Source organism: Colossoma macropomum, unplaced genomic scaffold (assembly GCF_904425465.1).
Source record: "Colossoma macropomum unplaced genomic scaffold, Colossoma_macropomum, whole genome shotgun sequence".
Lineage (NCBI taxonomy): Eukaryota > Metazoa > Chordata > Actinopteri > Characiformes > Serrasalmidae > Colossoma > Colossoma macropomum.
The window spans coordinates 30,635,703-30,655,050 of NW_023494789.1; the positions used below are offsets into that span (position 1 = coordinate 30,635,703).

Consider the following 19,348-nt stretch of genomic DNA (forward strand, 5'->3'; position numbering starts at 1 on the left):
TTGCTTACGTATTCATATATATATATATATATATATATATATATATATATATGTATATGTATGATGTTTTTCAGAAAATGATAAAAAATACTGAATATATTGGTGTCTTTTTTTCTTCTTGTTCTAAAAGCTTATTTGACCTCCTTTAGTCCTCCAGATAGCTACAATTATATTCCAGCTTTTCTTTTTTAACATCTCTTGTTCCGTGCTGCTTTTCCAAGTCACTTTTTTTTTTTAAACAAAAAAAACTGTCCATTTATTGCTTCCATCTAATATTTTAAGAACAAGCCAAACGGAAACGCGAAAACTAAAAACCAGAAAACCTCAGGCACAGCTGAACAAAGAGTGTGCGACCAGAGTGCTCTTTTTGCTGAGGGTAATGTTCAAGTTCTTTTATTTACTTACACGCCTATTTATGTATTGGTTTGTACGCTCACCCCTTTTGTGAGCTGGGGGATGGCCCCTAGAGGTGAGTGACCACACAATACAGCATGCGTGCAAGGCAGTTTCTGAGTGAGTGCATATTGCTGGAAGTTCCCTTGCTGCTGTGGTGGCTTTCACTCTTAAAAATAAAAAAGTCTTAAATGGTTTTTGGCTTAGTGGTAGGAAAAAGCTTTTAATTAGTATAGCTTTACATTATGTGCAGGTTCTTTAAAGAACCATCCATTGAAAGTTTCTTTAGGGAGCTGGTAGTTTCTCTATGACGTTGCTCCAAAGAACCCTCTGTGCGTTTGTATAGGTATCGCAGCATCTGTGCATCCTTTGCCTTGTTCTGAGTTCCTCTGTCTTATGTTTGGGTGTCAAGGTTTGTTTTTATTTTTCTGTGCTTGATTTAACATTGCTAGTTTGTTTTGCTCCCTTCCACACGTCTCTTATTTGCTCTTTTCTCAACCCCATCCTTGCCTCCTCATCTCCGTTCTGCTACCCCCTTGTCCAGAGATGTGTTTGCCAATCCCATTATGTTTGCAATTGGATTGGAGCGGAGCCTTTCAGAGCCGGCTGGCTGAGCCTCTAAAGCCAGCTTTGATTTAAGGCGCTCTGCTGCAACCGCTCCCTAAAGATGCACAACAGGCTTAAAGAATAGGGAAATGAACACAAAGAGGGAACGAGTCCAGAAACATCTCACAGGACTACAAGCAGGTTATAATAGTGCGGTACCTCTTGTGAAAGGTGCCAAAACCTTTAGCTGAACTTAGTTTGTAGATTTTGACCTTTTTGCTTATGGTAGGTTAATTCAGGGTTAGTCTGGGATTTAGAGTCCCCCTCTCGGCTTTGGCCCAACAGAACAATAGGCTATCGGTCTGAAGCGAGTGCAGGCATTGCTGGTATCTGCTGGAGCAGATGGGGAACAATGAGCATATTGGGGTATTAGGGTTAATGATCTCTCTCTGTATGGCCGTCCTGCTGCCTTCACCAAAGTGACCTATCGGCAGTGAAATGCACATATCAGCGCTCTACAGGCACAGTTTGGTCTTGGTTCATGCTGTGATGCCAGGGAATATTCCCTGCAGTGATTTGTCATCTGAAAAAAGGCATTCACTGTAACATATTTTATGTTCTGGTCAGCGCCGACACCTAACCTGCCCTATGTAGCAGCTCAGTCTTCTACCCAAGTTTTACCAAGGCCAGTTAGCCATCTCCTGATGACTGGTGATCTATCTACCAGGCCTCATTTATAAAACATTTGTACAATCAGATTTCCCCTCAAATTCCATGGATTTCATGTTACATTAAAAGTAAACATACACATTAAGATTTCTAAGAACCTGAAACTGTACTGAACATGTTTTATATGTACGCAAAATGAAAAATTGTATACACAAGTGTGTGTTTCTTGTTCACTGATGGGGACTTTCAGTCATGCCCTGATGGTTTAATTCATGATTGTTAAGTATATAATTGTTGAGGAATAACAGAGACTCAGGACACACTACAGACAGTAAAATTTATGTATAGCTTACCACAAGTGTGAAAACCCATTTGAGAGTAAGGAACAAAATGTTTATACTGAATATTAAATTCATGGTAATTAAATATGTAAATAATTAACAAATGTAAATAATCTAACAAACTAACATTGATTTAGCTGTGAAATGTGCAGTAATTGTGTAATGACCAAACCAGTCTAATATGGTTAACTGTGTATGTGCGCAGAATTTTGGGAGTAATAAAGGGCCATGGCTACACTTACTGTTAGAGGACCTTTTCAAAGAATAATAATAGTATGTTCTATTTACAAGGCAAATCTTGAGGCGGATGGGCTACTAAAGCAGAAGACCACAGTGCCTTCTACTCCATTTGGATGTTGAACATAAGGATGCATTATGTAAAGTTTTGTTGAACAAAAGATACAAAAGATCAGACACAGCAGTGCTGCTGGAGTTTTTAAACACCTCAGTGTCACTGCTGGACTGAGAACAGTCCACCAACCAAAAATATCCAGCCAACAACATCCTGGGGGCAGTGTCCTGTAACCACTGATGAAGGACTAGAGGATGACCAACACAAACTGTGCAGCAGCAGATGAGCTATCGTCTCTAACTTTACATGTACAAGGTGGACTGACAAGGTAGGAGTGTCTAATAGAGTGGACAGTGAGTGGACACAGTGTTTAAAAACTCCAGCAGCACTGCTGTGTCTGATCCACTCACACCAGCACAACACACACTAACACATCACCACCACATCAGTGTTACTGCAGTGCTGAGAATGATCCACCATCCAAATGGTACCTGCTCTGTGAGGGTCCATGGGGGTCCTGACCACTGAAGAACAGGGTGAAAGGGGGCTAACAAAGTATGCAGAGAAACAGATGGACTACAGTCTGTGATTGAGGAACTACAAAGTTCACCTATATAGTAAGTGGAGCTGATAAAATGGACAATGAGCATAGAAACAAGGAGGTGGAGATAATATTATGACTGATCTTTATTTTTATATATATATAATATGTGTGTGGGTGTGTTGGTGCTGTTAACATTGCTCCTGTCAAAGGAGAGCTCCTAAGGATAATCAGAGACTCGATTACGTTTTCTGTGTTAAGATCATTTACGATTCATGAACAGGCTACGGGTGGCAAGGACTTAAGAACATTTTTTCGGCTGTATGGATGTTTTATAAATTGTTTGCAGTAACTTTTAGGAAAATATTGTATGTTTGTATTTAGGACAATTTTATGCACCTCTTTGTAAATGAGCCCCCAGGGCTATTGAACTTTGGTCCTGGAGAGCCAAAATCCAGCACACTTCGGTGATTTCACTACTCAAACATACCCAGTAAACCTGGCAAATAACAGTTGAGTTTAACCAGGGGCCTCAATTATAAAACATACTTGAACTTCATTCTAAATCACAAGATAAATTCTTAACATCTGCCTTCAAATTATTTTTGAAAACGCGATGATCATAAATCACACCCTGTAATGACTGTAGCACATTGGCATCACCACATTGAATTGTTTGTATGTCAGGTTGGAAGATTGTGTTGATGTACGTGCAAATTCACATTTTTATTTAATATTTTATTATATATTACTTAAATGTGAATTTTCACATATAAGATCTCATATATGCATATGAATGTTTTATAAATTAGGCCCCCAGTGTGTTTGAGCAGGGGAATCAAACTGTGTTGGACACTAGAGGCCTGAGGAGCCCTGCTGTACTGAATATTTGGACTTCTATAAGGACTTCATTACCTGACTGAGGCGTTTTGGGAGCACTTCTCGAGAAGTGGATCATAAACCTGTTTTCCTGCGTCTTTGATTCTCCATTTACAAAAGCACTCCAGGCCATAGTGTTTTAATTTAAAGTAGCTTTTATTGGCATCACTCTTATATTTCCCTGATTAAACAATTTTTTAGCCCTCAATCTTTTCTGTTTTTAGCATTTTACTTATTCTGCTACATTTAGAAAGAAAGCAAGTACTTTTTATTCCAGTACCTTTTTTTCTAATCTATGTACCTGTGTATTATTTTTTTCATGAACACAGATTAACACATCTGACGTTTTTTTTATTTCCTGAGAACAGTCTGCAAGAGACATCAGTTAACACATCACACCACGTCTGCAATCTACAAACCAACTTTTACACTTCTCCCACCATCACTGACCTTAATTATTTTGCATGTAGATTACAAGGGATCTGCACAGCCTACCTGATTGCATCTCTGCACATAATCAATTGTTGGATCTGTTGGTTGCAAATTAATTTAAGCAACTTTCAGTACAAATCCCATCTCCAAGGACATGAAGTGCAAGGACCTTTAATCAGAAAAAAAAGAAAAAACTACATGATTTGAGTCACAAAATGTAAATATTTGATAACATTTAAATGAATGACTAGTTTAATAGGAACAGCAGCAATGATGGCGCAGAGATGAGACGTCCTTTCTAATCAGTTTCCTGTTGCAGTCGAGCTGGTAGCTCATCCAGGCTCTGCAGTCTGTGCTGTGGAGGAACATTCAGATGTTCTTGGTGTCCATGTCTATCGAGCAGATACCCACGAATACCCAGCGATCGAGATGTGAGGTAATCGTTTATGTAGTGGTCCCCAACGTGGGCTACATTTTTAGCTGGCACTCCACACTTCTGCAGGGCTTGTTTGAAAATGGTCATGTCTGGCTTGGCCACGCCTGCCCCTTCTGAGGTCAGGAGAAATGAGAAGTGAGTAAGGAGGCCACATCCACGAAGGACCCCTTCTAGGCGGCTGTCAAAGTTAGACACCACACCCTGTTTCATTCCCAGAGCTGTGCAGGATTTCAGGGCAGAATTTGAATCTGGAAACACCTGACAACATAAACTCAAATCAGCCTCATTGATTTTGGTTCTTCAGCCTCATTTTTTTAACTGCATCTGCTGTTATTAGACAATATAAATCTGATTAATATGCTTTGTTATCTATTGACTTAAGTGAAATGAAACAACATTTAAATTAAAGGGAGCATGTCTTACAGATTTCATATATATTATGTTTTTTCTTGAGGCCTTACTTATTTGTACCTCATTCAAAAAGCAGTCCAGGCTGAAACACTCCTTATAACTTTAGTATGAAATGGTGCAGCTACACTGCTATAAGCCAGGGGTGCTCAATCCTGGTCCTGGAGGACCCTTTAGAATTCAGATCCAACATGCCTGGCACTTATTGTCAGATGCTCCTGAAGGCATTCATTACCCTGATTAGGTCTGTTAGCTTAGGGTTACAACTCTGCAGGGTGGTAGATCTCCAGGACCAGGACTGAGCACACCTGCTGTAAGCTGAATAAGCAGATAAATGTAAATGTGTTGACTCATGATATTGCAAAAACAATGAATTCAAAATGGGCTGCTTTTGCAGCTTACATTCTATATATGGACTATAATCCAGTTTTCTTATAGGGCCTTTAAAATTAAAAAAGCACATATTAAAGTGATGCAATAAATCCAGAAGAGGGTAGGAAATAATTTCTGGAAGTGCTAATGTTCCCTATTGACTGAAATCAGGGGCATTTTACACAATACATGAACATTTTAACAATCAGAATACTAATCGCCTAACTAGCTTCTTACCTCCCAGTTCTCTGGTCCACAGAAGTTCTGGAACAGACTTCTGGCCATTGTGTCGAGCAAGTCGGGGTCCTGCACTCCACACTGGGAGAAGGTGCTCTTCACCACTCCTGTCCACCACGCCTGACCGTTCATGCCCTGAGTGAGTCCATAGTTGGGAAAAAGACGCGAGTGCTGACGGTAAGCTTGTCTGAACGCAGCCTCTACCTGCAGGGGTGGTAACTTCAGTCCAGCGCGCTCAGCCTCCCTACAGTACTGCTCCCCCACAGAGCGCCGGACCTTCAGTAAAGTATCCTTCACGTCCCATAAAACCCAGCGCACTGGCCCAAGCATGGTCCTGCAAAACAGAAGGCTATTTATTAGTTATTTAGGCATAAGTTGTTATTAGGGCTATCGAATTCAATACTTTTATGATACTGATCAAGTTACTTTAATACCACCAAGTAAAAAAAAAATCTGTAACAAATCTATATAAATTTAGTCAGTCTTATTAGCATCAGAGAGCCAATAAACATGCCAGGTCCAAAGTCAAGGCCACTGATGGCCTGACTAACTACTACATAAGCATGTTACTTTTACAATAGATTTTGGCTTATTTTTATAACCTTCTTGAGAAACAAAGTTTTAAAATATGATACAAGTACATGTGATAGACATATTATACTGGTTTTATATGGAATATTTTCCTGGAAGGTACAGAAAAGTATTCTTCAGGAATCAATATTGAAAACAAGGTATTGGTAAATGTCAAGCAATATTCACAATTTTTTTTGATGTTGATAATAATTAGATAGTGACAAGTATTCTCTAAACACTGTTTTGGTTTACAGATCTCCACATTGCATGTATTTAGAAAACTATATTTTAGGCCAAAATCTACATAAAATTATGACCTTAACTTCCTGTGATGTAACCTTTCCAGGCATTAAACTCTTCGGACGTCTGGTTCCATTTACCACCACAAAATTCTGATTTTATAGTTTCTCCAGTATAGAGAATTTCACATCAAACCACTCTGAATGAGCTTTTTTCCCCTTTAAACTTTAAAGCAGCGACCACCAGCCCTCCGCCGAGTTCAGCTCAAATCTACCACACCTGATCCAGCTTAAAGAGATCCACTGGAGACAAATAGCTGGATAACGTGTGGCGGATTTAGGTCGGAACTAACCTACTGAAAAGGAGATGACCGGAAGGAGGGTTGTTAACCAAGTAACTTAGGTAAAACAAGCCAGTTAGTTAGTTAACTTGACGAGTAACACCAGCTCTAAAAACAGCAAGTAGAGCGCTGTTAGCCGCAAGCTAGCAAGCTGCCTGACAGAAAACCAACCGAGCCGCTGACCTCGTACGGTTACTTCGACGACACACAAAGCGCCTTCATATGAAGTAACGTTAATGGGAAAATTACTGACTAGCAACGTCACCGACACTGCTAGCAGTTCGTTGGAGTAAAAGAAAGTCCTCTCAGAAGCCTCTGAGCCCCACAACGGCTGTGCTCCGAAAAGAATAGCTCCGCCCCCAGAAGCAGCGCTGATAATTTTGAAATGCTGCCCCTCTGTGGCGGTAAGCGGGAGTGCAGCAGCAGCAGATGCAAAAACAAACTAAGCAACATAGAATTAAAAATACTGCATAATGTTGTCATATGGCAACAGCAACCTTTAGATTTTTTTTGCCTGTCTCAATTACTTTTTAAAAATTCTTATTTGACTGTCTGCAATAAATGTCAATTTTTCGCTTTCTTTAGGAAACTGAAGTCTTTGTGTGACAATTTTTTTACTTTTCAAACTGATGTTATCAGTTAAATTATTTTCATACATTTCTGTATTTCTAAAATAACTGTGCATTTGTGCATATTCAGCTGTTGGGCATGTTTTTTCATGCCTATGCCCTGTGGCAGCATATTGGTTTACCCCAGTTGCATGCAATGCAGATTGCTTTTTTCACTGTTGCATGCTCCTGCCATATGGCAACAAATTGCAAAGTATATTTCTATGTATTTCACAATTTATAAATGGTCAAGAAAAAGAGAAAAGGAATTTTCTGCTATGAACAATATTTCAATATACCACTACACTTAACCTAAGACTTATATTTAATAGCATTCAAAGAAATGTGGAAGTTGTATTTTTTTTTAAATAAATAATGCTTTATTAGAAAATGGTATGATTAATAACATCCTACATGGTGTTATGTTTGATACTGAATGAGTGGTGGGAAGAGACTGAAATAAGAAATACCTCTCAGTATATAAATTATGTGACAATGTATACAGCAATAAATATGTTGGATTAATTCAACAATGAAATGTCAATCTTTACCATCATAGATATTAATTTAACTGAAAACATGTGCTTGCATTTAAAGCTTCTTTAAGTCGACTGCTTACTGTCGGCAGACATTTCTGAATAAAGGTAGTCTGATCCATCTTTCTCCTCAGTTACATTCTCTAAATGAGCAATGCTAGTTCTACTTTGGCCTTGGGCCTTTGTAGTGGAGTCCAGCTGGCTGGCAGCTTGTTTGCAAAAGTCATTCTTCCGGATTTTCCGGGTAGCGCGGCGAAAGTGAGTGACCGCTGGTATAATGTCATCAGCAGTCCAGTGGTTGTGGGTCAAGGCGTCCTCCATTTTGAAAGGTCCATCGCGGGTACGACGCACCTTAGTGCAGACCGCAGTGGTGCGCAGTTCCAGACCCACCTCATGCAGCAGTTTCCGTAGATACAACTGAGTCTCATTCACACACTGCACCTCTAAAGCATGTGGGAAAAAAAACATACAATAACTTCAAAAACTCAGAATTTACTATCAGACTTTACAAAAGTAGACAGGATTAAAGTTATTTTTATCCATTAGAAGTGGGGAGTTATTACTTTCATTTTGTTATATTATCTAAATATAATACACAATGAGTTACACAATGAATAAACAATTGATTTACATAACAAGTCTACACTTCTGCCTTTTTTTCATTTGTTTCGATTGAGAAATACCATGTTTATTTCTTTCTGCCAAACAAGACTATACAAAAAAAAGCATTTTGATAGTCAATTATTTGTGTGAATTAATCGTCTAATAATCGGTTATTCAGTTTAAACGTGGCTTGTAAATGTGTAAAGCAGTAACAATAAAATGTTTGGCAATGTTCTCACAAACTGAGGTAAAACCCACAGAAAAAAAAACATGCCACTTTATTTATACCTGACCACAATTTTGCACTGCAGTAGCTTAAAAACCAGTGATGTAATAATGAATGTGTAGATTAACATTACTGCTCTTCAGGCTGCAGCATCATTTAACCCAGAGATGCACAACTCCAGGAGGGTCGGTGTCCAGCACAGTTTAGTGATTTACCTGCTCAAACACACCTGATTACACTCGTATGTTAATTGCCAGGTTTAATGGGTGTGTTTGAGCAGGCAAAACTACCAAAGTGTGCTGGACACCGGTACTCCAAGACCGGAGTTGTGCACCCCTGATTTAACCGGTTTAACATATTAACCTGCTTCTGAACAGGTTTCCAGGACGAGAGGATGTCATTTCTTCCATGTGAAAACTATGTTTACAAAATGAGTTGTGTTTTAAGCCACTTAACCAATACATAACATCAAGCTATGACAGGACAAGCTGCCAAATGTTCAACTGTTTTTAAAGTAGCTGCTAATCATAACAGACAGAAACTGATATGGCTCACAATACTCCAGTGTCTAACAGTAGTGTGAAATGATGAGCTTTAGTGATTTTTTTCTACAGGTAATGTTAGCTCATTCTAAGAAAATCACTTATAGTGCGATCAGCACTTCCTCAGGGAGCAATTTAATTCGGTTTGTCAGAAAACCGGCATAATTAATATTCACCACTGATAACTGAGACTTCTATGGGTTAAAGCATTAACCAAGCATCTAAAGTTCATGTACTGGAATGGACTACTGACTGATAAGAGGTGAAAGCATGACTAAATGTTTGACTATGACCATATGACCAGTGATACTCTTACCCAGGGTAAAGTGAGGTGGCTGAAAATGGAGACATCGTAAGCCGGTTAGAATGGGAGGACTTTTATCTTGTGGACGCAACATTCCCTTAACTGCCAACTCATAAGCCTCCTGAGAGCGCAGGTCCACCCCAGAGTACCTGGGCAAAACAGATGTTTTTGAAACAGTACATGCAATGCATCATATCTGAAAAAACAAAGCCTGACCCACAGGAACGCACCAAATTAAATCTGGGCAGCAACACGCAGTCGTTTGACACCATAAGAATTGTAGCAACTCACGTGATTAAAGCTTTCTGATTGGCTCCTTGGATCATGGCTAAAACTCTCTCTAGCTTGTCCTGCGTAACATGACCTAAAAACATTCAGTTGACAGCTGTCAAACTGCAGCAAGGAACGGTTGTATAAAAAGCATTTCCACATCAACATTTGTGCTTTTGATAGTTATTCACTTTTTCTGCTGAAGATGGAATAAAAATTACCGTAAGTAGTTCTCTCTATGACTTGTCCAGTGTGAGTAAAATCATCTGTGGCCATTCCAAATTCACCTTCCAGTGTGTACGCCTTAAACCCACAAGATGCTGTTAATAAACTAAGACAAACTACTTCAACTTTTCTACAAATGCATATTGTCGCTTTTATTAGAAAAAACGTCATTCATGCTAAATTTTTTTTGTACTCTCTGAATAAGCCAGCTGACCTTTACATTTTGTTAATGGACCACTAAGTTTAACCCTTACAAGATTTTTTCTTATTCTTATAAAAGTTATTTTTGAGGTAGAAGGTTTTCTTACAAAATGAAAAATTATAACAAGAAAAAAGGTGACTGTGAAACATGAAATATATCTATAACATAACAAATATCCATTTTTACCCTGGTGACATGTGATTTGTACAGACTCTCCAGGGCAGTGTTTCCATTCCCCAAACCTAGAACTGAAGAAAAAAAATTAAAACAAATTTCACACTTCACAGTAAAAAACACACCATTAATAAGATCACCTAATATTAAACCACAAAAAAATATACAGACACACAAAAAAATATCATTACACTCCCCATTATGAGCTAATAGTGACTGTGGTGTTATATCTGTGCCTTTTCTAGTAAACAGTATTCACCTAATACTCCAGAAGAAAATGCATCCAAGCGATGCCCGACTCCAACACGGATCTTATGAAATTGTGGTCCTGTGACTGAATAAGGAGGAAAGACAAGTACAGTCTGTTCACTCTTTTTACTGCATAGATATGACATTTCATGAGTGACCGTTCTGAACTCGTACTGACCCAGAGGGTGGTCTGCCAGGACAGGGAGCCTGGTCGCTGCCACTGTAAGCTCCCTGGAGCTGCTGCTCTCTCCACTGGATAAGAGTTGAAACTGCACCTGAAACCGCGGTGCAGGCGGAAGAGAAGAATTAACAGCTTCAGAGAGAAGAAAGAGAAGAGAAAGTGAACAGGAAAAAGACAAGGAGGGAGGGAGGGGGAGAAAGGTAAAGGGACGAGGAGGGGAAGAGAAGGAGAGGGCCAGAGAAAGAGAAAGAGAGAGAGAGAGAGAGAGAGAGAGAGAGAGAGAGAGAGATTACTTGCAGAAAAGTTGTACAGTGTGTGCAGAAGTATTCAGACACCCTCTCAAACTGTGAATTCAGTACTTTAAAATGCACCCATTGCTGACACAGGTGTTTGATTTTGCACACACCCTGTGTAATCTCCATAGAAAAGACCTTAGTTCACATGAGCCTAAGGTCACCATGTTCAATGCCAATGTCGGACAGAGAGGTATTAAGCCCCCCGGCACTGGACTGTGCAGCAGTGGAACTGCATTCTGTGGAGTGATGGAGCTCCATCCTACACCTTTGTGACTGGGAGTCGGAGTGATGTTTGTGATCCAGAACTAAGCATCCAACATCCAACATCAGTACCTGACCTCACTAATGCTCTTGTGGTCGAATACAATCAATGTTTCACAGCAACTTTCACAGAAGAGTACAAACAGTTACTGCAGCAAAGAGGGAACAAACTGCTTATTAAAATCAGCGATGTCGGAAGAAATCAGGACAAGCATGTCTCTGCAACTTTTTGGACATATAGTTAAGACATATAAGCTCGTGCATGACTGGAAAATCTAGTAAAATCTGTACATCACAAGAACAGCAATGTGTCAAAATAACCTGACCACACAGTCCATAACTACCTTTCAGCAGATTAGTCTCGACTGTGTCCCGGACCAGTTTCCAGTGAACTCCCGGAGGTTTGTACACAGCAAACAGACCGTCTAGTTTCCGGAGAAGCCGTGCAGCCTGAGCAGCCATTACGATGACTGTCTGTTCATGGAGTTTGTACTACTATTACGGTCCAACACATGAGGTAACAAAACAGCTAATTATGAACATAAACTAATACAATAATAAAATAATACACAAAACAAACGACCGCTGCCAGTGTCAGCAGTACACAACGTGTGTGCCTCTTCTGCGGTAAGACGCCGTTTCTGCTGTGTGCTCATCATTGCCCTCTAGTGGCTGGGGGTGTGGTGAAGTACAGTCGGAGAATGTATCCCCCCTCCCCCAATAATGCCAAGTATGGAGAGGAGAACTGTCAGTCAAACGCTAGATGGCGCTTCCAAAATAAATGTGTTAATATGGAGCGTTTGAGCAAAATCACAGTTCGTAAATGCTTAAACATTTTTATATAGAAGAATGCACTCATTTCCCAAACACAGAATAGTATAATAGTATATAAGTATTTCTCTTCTGTTTCATTTCATAACTCTTGTTATGTTTTTAAGCACTTTTGAACTCGTTATTAAAGACTTTATAACTGTATCTCATGTACGCTAATAGCATAAGCCAGCGCGAACCACTTCATGCAGCCAATGAGCTGCTCTGCTAACCATCCAATAAGCACTCAGTAGCAGTAATGCCAACCAATCAGCACTCAGCAGCAGCGCTAGTCTTACTGCCTAAAACCCATTTGCTGTAAAAATAATGGAACTATACAGGTAAGTTTTCATTGAGTTTTTAGTAAAAATACATTCTTCTACTTTCCAAAATTAAAATAAGATCCTGGACAAGTGGTAGAAACTATTTAACCTTTTAGTTTCTAGCTGTTTAGCTCCTTTCACCCCCATTAATTCAGGATTTATTCATGAGTGCCCTCTGGTGTTTTTGATATAACAAGAGAAACAGGAAGGGGCCAGGCTCTGGTACAGCCACAGAAGGGTTTCACTGCAAAAGCTTTTTAGGGATGGGCAATACAACTAATTTTCTTTCCGATCCGATACCATATAATATCAATACCTATGTGGTGCAGTGTTACTTGAGCGAATTGTCCAAGAAGCCTGTGAGCCACAGGGAAAAGTTGCTCTTCACTGCTATCTCCTTGACCAACAGGGAAACATTAAAACACACATAAACCATGTAACACAATTTTAAAAAAGTGTATTATGCAAACACACACCAAACTGCCACATAAACCTGACTGTGTCTCATGTGCCTGTGTGAGTGAGAAACAGAGAGGGAAGAAGGAGAAGTCATTTCTAATCTACACATTACTTTGTTATGCTAATTTGCCTTTTTTTACTACCCCATTTTCAAAAAAGTTGGGACACTGAAAAATGTAAATAAAAACAAAACGCAATGTTGTGCAAATCATTTAGACCCTATATTTCATTGACAATGCTTCGAAGACAACATACCAAATGTTGAAATGGAGAAATTTTATTGTTTTTTGAAAAATATATGCCCATTTTGAATTTGATGCCAGCAACATCTCCTTTGTTAAAACACTTAGTATTGAAAATATCATATTGATTCTCAGAAAGAAGTGTCATCATCGAAAGAGTCGAAATTCCAGTATCCACCCACTCATTCCTACTTTTCACTTTTTGGCTCAAACTGGGATTGTGAAGTTACCTACGGGAAACTTTAATACCTCCCCCATAATAAATAAATCCACCATGTTTTGACACATTGGCTGTTTATTTGTGTTTACTGACTGACTCCAAATGCCACTGCATGCCAGAATCATATCAAAATAGCTACAGGAAAGAAAATAATTAATTAATAAATAATAATAATGTATTTATCAAAATTTATTGGATGCAAGGTCACACAATGACAGAACTGAAGCTAAAGGTTACCACTGTGTGGAAACAGAACGTCTGATGTAGTTTGCAGTGGACAGAACAGTCAAGGTGGAAGTAAAAGGGCTATAGCAGCAGAAGACACATTTAGGAGAAGTCACAGTCCAGAAACTGAAGAAGCCCAGAGTGTGGTTGGAAAGGATTCTGATTTGGGGTTGTCTTGGGACCTGGGCAACTGTAAATCATTCTTGCAATCAAAAATTCAATAAAGTGATTCAAAGTGGATCATTTTAAGGTTTTCATTTTAAAATAGATAGATAGATAGACAGATAGATAGATAGATAGATAGATAGATAGATAGATAGATAGATACTTTATTGATCCCGAAGGAAATTTAGCTACCTACAGGCATATATACAAATAGAAAAATACAACAATCTGGAATAATATCAATAACCTGAGATGAAAGACGCAGTGCAATAAGGACTGTACAAGGAGGCACAGGTAATGGCATATAATGACAATACTGAATAAATATGTGCAGATATTGGTACCAAAATAAAGTGTCTAGTGTGGAGTGTCCAGATGTGCAAGATGTGCAGTAAGGTGTGCAGCAAGGTGTCCATATGCGCAGATGGATAAAAAGAAACATAAGATTTAGCATGAGATATAAGACCTATGATGTGTGATTTAAAATGAGATTCAGATTCAGTCCTCATCTCTCCTCTTCCTTCTTCTCTTCTGGCCCCCCTGGGAAGAGCTGAAGAGCCTGATGGCACTGGGGACAAAGGATCTCCTTAATCTGTCGGTTGAGCAGCTCTGTGACAGCAACCTGCCACTAAACATGCTCCTCCTGTCCATGATGATGGTGTGCAGTGGGTGGCCATCATCCTCCATAATGGAGAGCAGTTTGTGTAATGTCCTTCTCTCAGCCACCTTAACCACAGAGTCCAGTTCCACACCGACCACTGACCCCGCTCGCCTGACCAGCTTGTCCAGTCGCATCTCACCTGTCTTTTTCATGCTTCCGCCCCAACACACCACAGCATAAAAAAGACAGCTGACAACCATGGTCAGATAGAACATCTGCAGGAGCTTCCTACAGATGTTAAAGGACCTTAGCCTCCTCGGGAAGTAGAGCCGGTTTTGCTTTGATGTCTGTGTTGGCTGACCAGTCCAACCTATCATCCAGTTGCAAACCGAGATACCTGTAGGTCATTAATCTCTCCACTTCAACCCCCCTCAATAGAGATTGGCTGTGTGGGTGGCCTATCCCTGCGAAAGTTCACCACCATCTCCTTGGTCTTGGCAGTGTTCAGAAGCAGGTTGTTCCCACGGCACCACTCCACAAAGTCCTTCACCAGGGTCTTATACTCCTCCTCCTGCCCTCCCCTTACACAAGCCACAATGGCAGTGTCATCCGAAAACTTCTGCATGTGGCACATCTCAGAGTTGTACTGAAAGTCTGAGGTGTACAAGGTGAAGAGAAAGAGGGAAACTATAGCCCCTTGTGGTGCTCCTGTGCTGCTGACTACAGTCTCTGATGTGCAGTCCTTCAGCCTGACATACTGAGGTCTGCCAGTGAGGTAGTCAGTAATCCAGGAGACCAGGTGCGGATCCACTTGCATCCTTACCAGCTTATCTCTCTGTTGGAGGGGCTGAATGGTATTAAAGGCACTGGAAGAATCAAAGAACATGACTCTTACAGCGCAACCACCCTTGTCCAGATAAGAGTGGGCCTGAATGAGAAAGTATAGCATGGACAAATGAACAAACTTGCATAAATTACCAAAGGTAACTTAACATTAACAAATGATCAAACATTCCCTGAAAGACACGTCATAATCACTTCAACCACTTATTACAGTTTTTTGCTGACTTTGATCTGCAAATGGGAGTTATAAGAATAATCTGTTGACTATTCATAATTAGCCTACTTAATTAAAAATATTAGACTAAGTAAACAGCTGTAGCATGAGATGAGTTCCAATTCTGAAAGAAAGTCCAATACTGTTCTGTTATATGTTTTTCATTCTGCTTGTGAAGATTTTTTTTTTTTATCTAGAAGGTCATCATTGATTTGTGACTGATTCGTGTTGAATTGGTCATTTCAAAGTGTAGGTCTAATACGCCTTTTAACCTATTTTTAGCCTTTTTGCTATTCTGGCAGTGGCATAGAAATCAAAAACAGACAATCAAATAAAATGTACTCTTTTACTATGTTATCAGATTAACTCTTGGCTGTAGTGCAACTAAGGAAAACAGGCAAAAATTGCAATTGAGTTACTGTAAAAAGGAGTTAAACACTTTGTTTAGAGACATAGCTGCCAAAACAATAGGGGGCGAGCTGGCATTTTCCAAGCACTTGGACGATGCCCCACCACTTTGTGCTTGAGTTCAGGCTGCTTATTTTGGAACAACAATCTTCACTCTTCCTAACTGCGCAGGCTACTGACCTATGGGCACAAACAGAGACAGTCAAACTCAGCTGCAAACCGATTAAAATCTCAGTTTTAGCTTGAGGGGTGGGACATTTCCCAAAAAGTGGACGCTGTATGATTTTGTGTTTATTGGAAGGAATTCCGCAACTTACTACTCCAGGAAATGTTTATACTGCCACGATTTAGGAGGTACACACTACCAGCACTAATTTACCATCAACAGATGAGCAAAACAGACATCAACAGATAAGGAAAGCCGAGACATTTCCCACCGCTTCTTTCATTTATTACAGTGTATCTGGTCTGTTTGGACTGGTCTGTTTTTAGCTGATATCTAATAAAAATATTACTACTAAATACATGCAGTTATATAGATGTTTTGTGGAAGTAATTACACATCATCTACAGAGAACACATTTCTGCACATTCACAATTACTGTTTATTTACTAAATATACATATTGGAAAAAATAAAATCTGGCCTGATTTTTGATGATCAAAGGATTTTGATCAAAGAATTGATCAAAGGAGCATAAGTAGCAATCTTAATGAATCTAGAACCAGATGAGTGAGCAGGAGAGCTGATTTTATCAGCTCCACTTACTATATAGGTGCACTCTAGTCCATCTGTTTCTCTGCATACTTTGTTAATCCCCCTTTCACTCTGTTTTTCAACAGTCAGGACCGCCACAAGCCCACCACTAATAGGTAAATTATTATAATAAATGATCTCCAATCTAAAATAAGCATGATCTTATTCAGTCATGAAGAACACTGTATATGACAATAAGATTTAAAGTTGTCTTTAACTTTGCAGTAATTTGAAGTTGTCATTAAAACAGCAGAATACCTGGTGTGGGTAATGCAAAGCACTCATTGAAGAAATATGATCAGTATGCTATATCTGTTGTCATATATCTTGGGTGATGTACTCCAGAGGTAGCATATATGGTAATTGGTTCAGAAAGTCCCTACTGCTGACCTTAAACACATCTATATATGCAAACAGGCACCTGATGTATGGACAATTGCCCTTTCCCAATGTTCCCATGTGAATGGCTTCCGTATTTGTTAGTTCAACTTATACTCTATATTCAGGACCAAAAGTTTAGACAATGCTATAATGCAACATCGTCAATCCTTAGCAGACAGCAGAGAAACATATGTTGGTATAGCATAGCGTATACCTTACATGTGTAATCCTAAATTTATCTCTCCTAATTTGTAGCCAGTAAATTATGGTAGCACATCAGTATTAAGATTAAAACGAAGATATAATATGTAAAATGGCAAAGTATTTTTATGTTTGCATTTAAAGTTCCCACTCATAAATGCAATGTTGAGCTCTAAATGAAAATTCTAATTCAATACTGCGATTTTAATTTGCCATTTGTTATACTAGTCTTGACAGTTCATTAAAAAGATAAAGATTTAGATTTTCATGAGTAGCTTTATTTAAATTAAAATGTATTTCCAGAACTGCATATTAATGTTTCTCATTTTGCAATAATTGTGTGAAAATTATAAAATGTTATGTATCTTATATGCATTTTCATTCTCCAATAGTGCATTTAAATTGCATTATTAAAGAGAACACCTAGCTAGAAACAATTCAAATGTAAATGGGAAACAGTGCCTCTCCTCTTTGCGATTACACATTCTCGCCTACTGTGCTCATTCTACGTCCAAATGCATTTGACCAGATGGTGATTTTTTTGGTCTTCCCAACCTGTCAATCATCCCATCAGGAGCATGCTCAGTGGAAAAGTCTCCATCCAAAAACATGGAGGCTGATCGTTCTTTAGAAGATGGAGTGAAACAGAGCAATATATAATTTTATGATGATTACTTTGTCTTTATACAATCTTTAGTCAAACATGTGGCAGATGTTTCTATTTTAATCAGCTGGTCGAAATTATTGTTTGTGTTTGCCAACAGTAGGCTAAAGACAGAGATTTATCCAGCATCAATGGCTATTTTCTGATTTACAAAGTGAACATCAGATGTGGATTTATTACTGCATTCCACTTTATCTGTTACCAAAAATGTGCTCATAAAATTATTTACTTGTAATTGTACTGGTATACATAGATATGTGTAAATCACACAACCACCTTGTCACAGTGGCTGAGTTGGCAGCACCTGCTGTACCGTGTCATATTTCAACCAAATTTAGCTAGGGGGGCTCTAATGTCCTGCTTTTCTTTTTAAAAATGAATATGACAAAAATCGCTGATATATGTGTGTGACACAGTTAGCTGGTAAAATCAGCAGATGGAGGCTTTGTTTGGGAATGTAGCATTAGCGAGCATTAACAATAGCTGCATCCCTCCATAATTCACGTAGTGTATTAAAAGGTGAGCTGATGGCAGAGGAATAGATCCATCTCTGATGCTCACTTTGTAGTAAATATCTCTGCATGGCATCATCTAGGATCTTTATGTCCAGCCTCACTTTCAGCCATCGTTCTCAGTTTATGAAGTTAGCTTTTTTGTAACCTTTGTATCCAGGTTAAACGGTGCTGCTGTAACATTTGGGCGCATTGAGGCATCAGGATGTAACTGCTGCACTGTTTAAGGTGGACTAAAAAATTTGAGCAAGAAGCTGGCGAGAAGGAACCCAAGTTCAGCCTCGTTTTCATCAACCAGACTGATAAACCAGAAAACTTGGCCACACGTTCGGTTAAACACTTTCTCTGGGGTCATGTATAAAGACATTAAGCATCACAAGTGGCTATATTTCTCTTCTTTACCCTATTTGCTAATGTAAGAGTAGCTATAAACTCTTTGGTCGCCATGTTTTCAGATGAAGTCTTTTCCGCTGAGCGTGCTGTTGTCCCTGCACTGACAGGATAGTAGACAGGTTGACAGGACATGTGTATCATGCTTAGTCATGTAGACCTATTCCTTGACTAACTGTCTCCGCTATAAACTCAGGTTGAGCTTCTGCAATCTACTTCTGCATTTTCTGTTTCTGAAGTGTGCGTGCGTGCATGCGTGCGTTGGTTTTTCTGGTTTACAAGGACTTTTCACCTGATTACATACTGACATTAGGAGGACATTTGGGGACAGTGCCAGTGTCCTCATAATTCTGGCACCGTAGGTGCTCTTATCTAAGTGAGAGAAACTCCCGATCAAACTTTGCCACCATGTCCTTGCACACCAGAAAACCATGAAAGCTGCTTAACACAGTGTTAACTCAGAATTTTGTATAGCACTCCCTGTAGTCTGGTGTCGGAGAAACTCCTGTGTCCTCAGTATTAAGATTTGCGATGTCTAATTGGCTGGGTTTTGGACTG

At 39.3% G+C, this 19,348-nt stretch overlaps 2 protein-coding genes across 4 annotated transcripts; both read right to left on the reverse strand.

Annotated features, from left to right (window-relative positions):
• Positions 1 to 3,803: 3,803 nt before the first annotated feature.
• hdhd3 (haloacid dehalogenase-like hydrolase domain containing 3) lies at positions 3,804 to 7,065 on the reverse strand. Of its 3 annotated transcripts, none has more exons than XM_036570928.1 (3): positions 6,953 to 7,065; positions 5,547 to 5,880; positions 3,804 to 4,787 (listed from the first exon to the last, which is right to left on the reverse strand). In XM_036570928.1, exons 2-3 carry the CDS (start codon positions 5,874 to 5,876, stop codon positions 4,392 to 4,394), a joined length of 726 nt encoding a protein of 241 aa, XP_036426821.1. In that variant the 5' UTR covers positions 5,877 to 5,880; positions 6,953 to 7,065; the 3' UTR covers positions 3,804 to 4,391. The 3 variants fall into 3 exon arrangements, with proteins under 3 accessions (XP_036426821.1, XP_036426820.1, XP_036426822.1); XM_036570927.1 differs by having other exon boundaries at positions 6,883 to 7,054; XM_036570929.1 differs by lacking the exon at positions 6,953 to 7,065 and adding an exon at positions 6,437 to 6,867.
• A 600-nt stretch (positions 7,066 to 7,665) lies between these two features.
• Positions 7,666 to 12,013, reverse strand: trub2 (TruB pseudouridine (psi) synthase family member 2). Its single transcript, XM_036570930.1, has 8 exons — positions 11,721 to 12,013; positions 10,817 to 10,951; positions 10,649 to 10,723; positions 10,402 to 10,463; positions 10,010 to 10,091; positions 9,810 to 9,882; positions 9,531 to 9,667; positions 7,666 to 8,286 (listed from the first exon to the last, which is right to left on the reverse strand). Exons 1-8 carry the CDS (start codon positions 11,836 to 11,838, stop codon positions 7,910 to 7,912), a joined length of 1,059 nt encoding a protein of 352 aa, XP_036426823.1. The 5' UTR covers positions 11,839 to 12,013; the 3' UTR covers positions 7,666 to 7,909.
• Positions 12,014 to 19,348: the final 7,335 nt, after the last annotated feature.

Excerpts from the sequence above, each read along its gene's own strand:
- hdhd3 (XM_036570928.1), bottom strand. The coding sequence starts at position 5,876 with ATGCTTGGGCCAGTGCGCTGGGTTTTATGGGACGTGAAGGATACTTTA. Across the intron at positions 4,788-5,546 it reads GTGGACCAGAGAACTGGGAG|GTGTTTCCAGATTCAAATTC; the intron begins GTAAGAAGCTAG and ends TTATGTTGTCAG.
- trub2 (XM_036570930.1), bottom strand. The coding sequence starts at position 11,838 with ATGGCTGCTCAGGCTGCACGGCTTCTCCGGAAACTAGACGGTCTGTTT. Across the intron at positions 10,952-11,720 it reads CGAGACTAATCTGCTGAAAG|CTGTTAATTCTTCTCTTCCG; the intron begins GTAGTTATGGAC and ends TTCTCTCTGAAG. Across the intron at positions 10,724-10,816 it reads CCTGGCAGACCACCCTCTGG|TCACAGGACCACAATTTCAT; the intron begins GTCAGTACGAGT and ends CTCCTTATTCAG.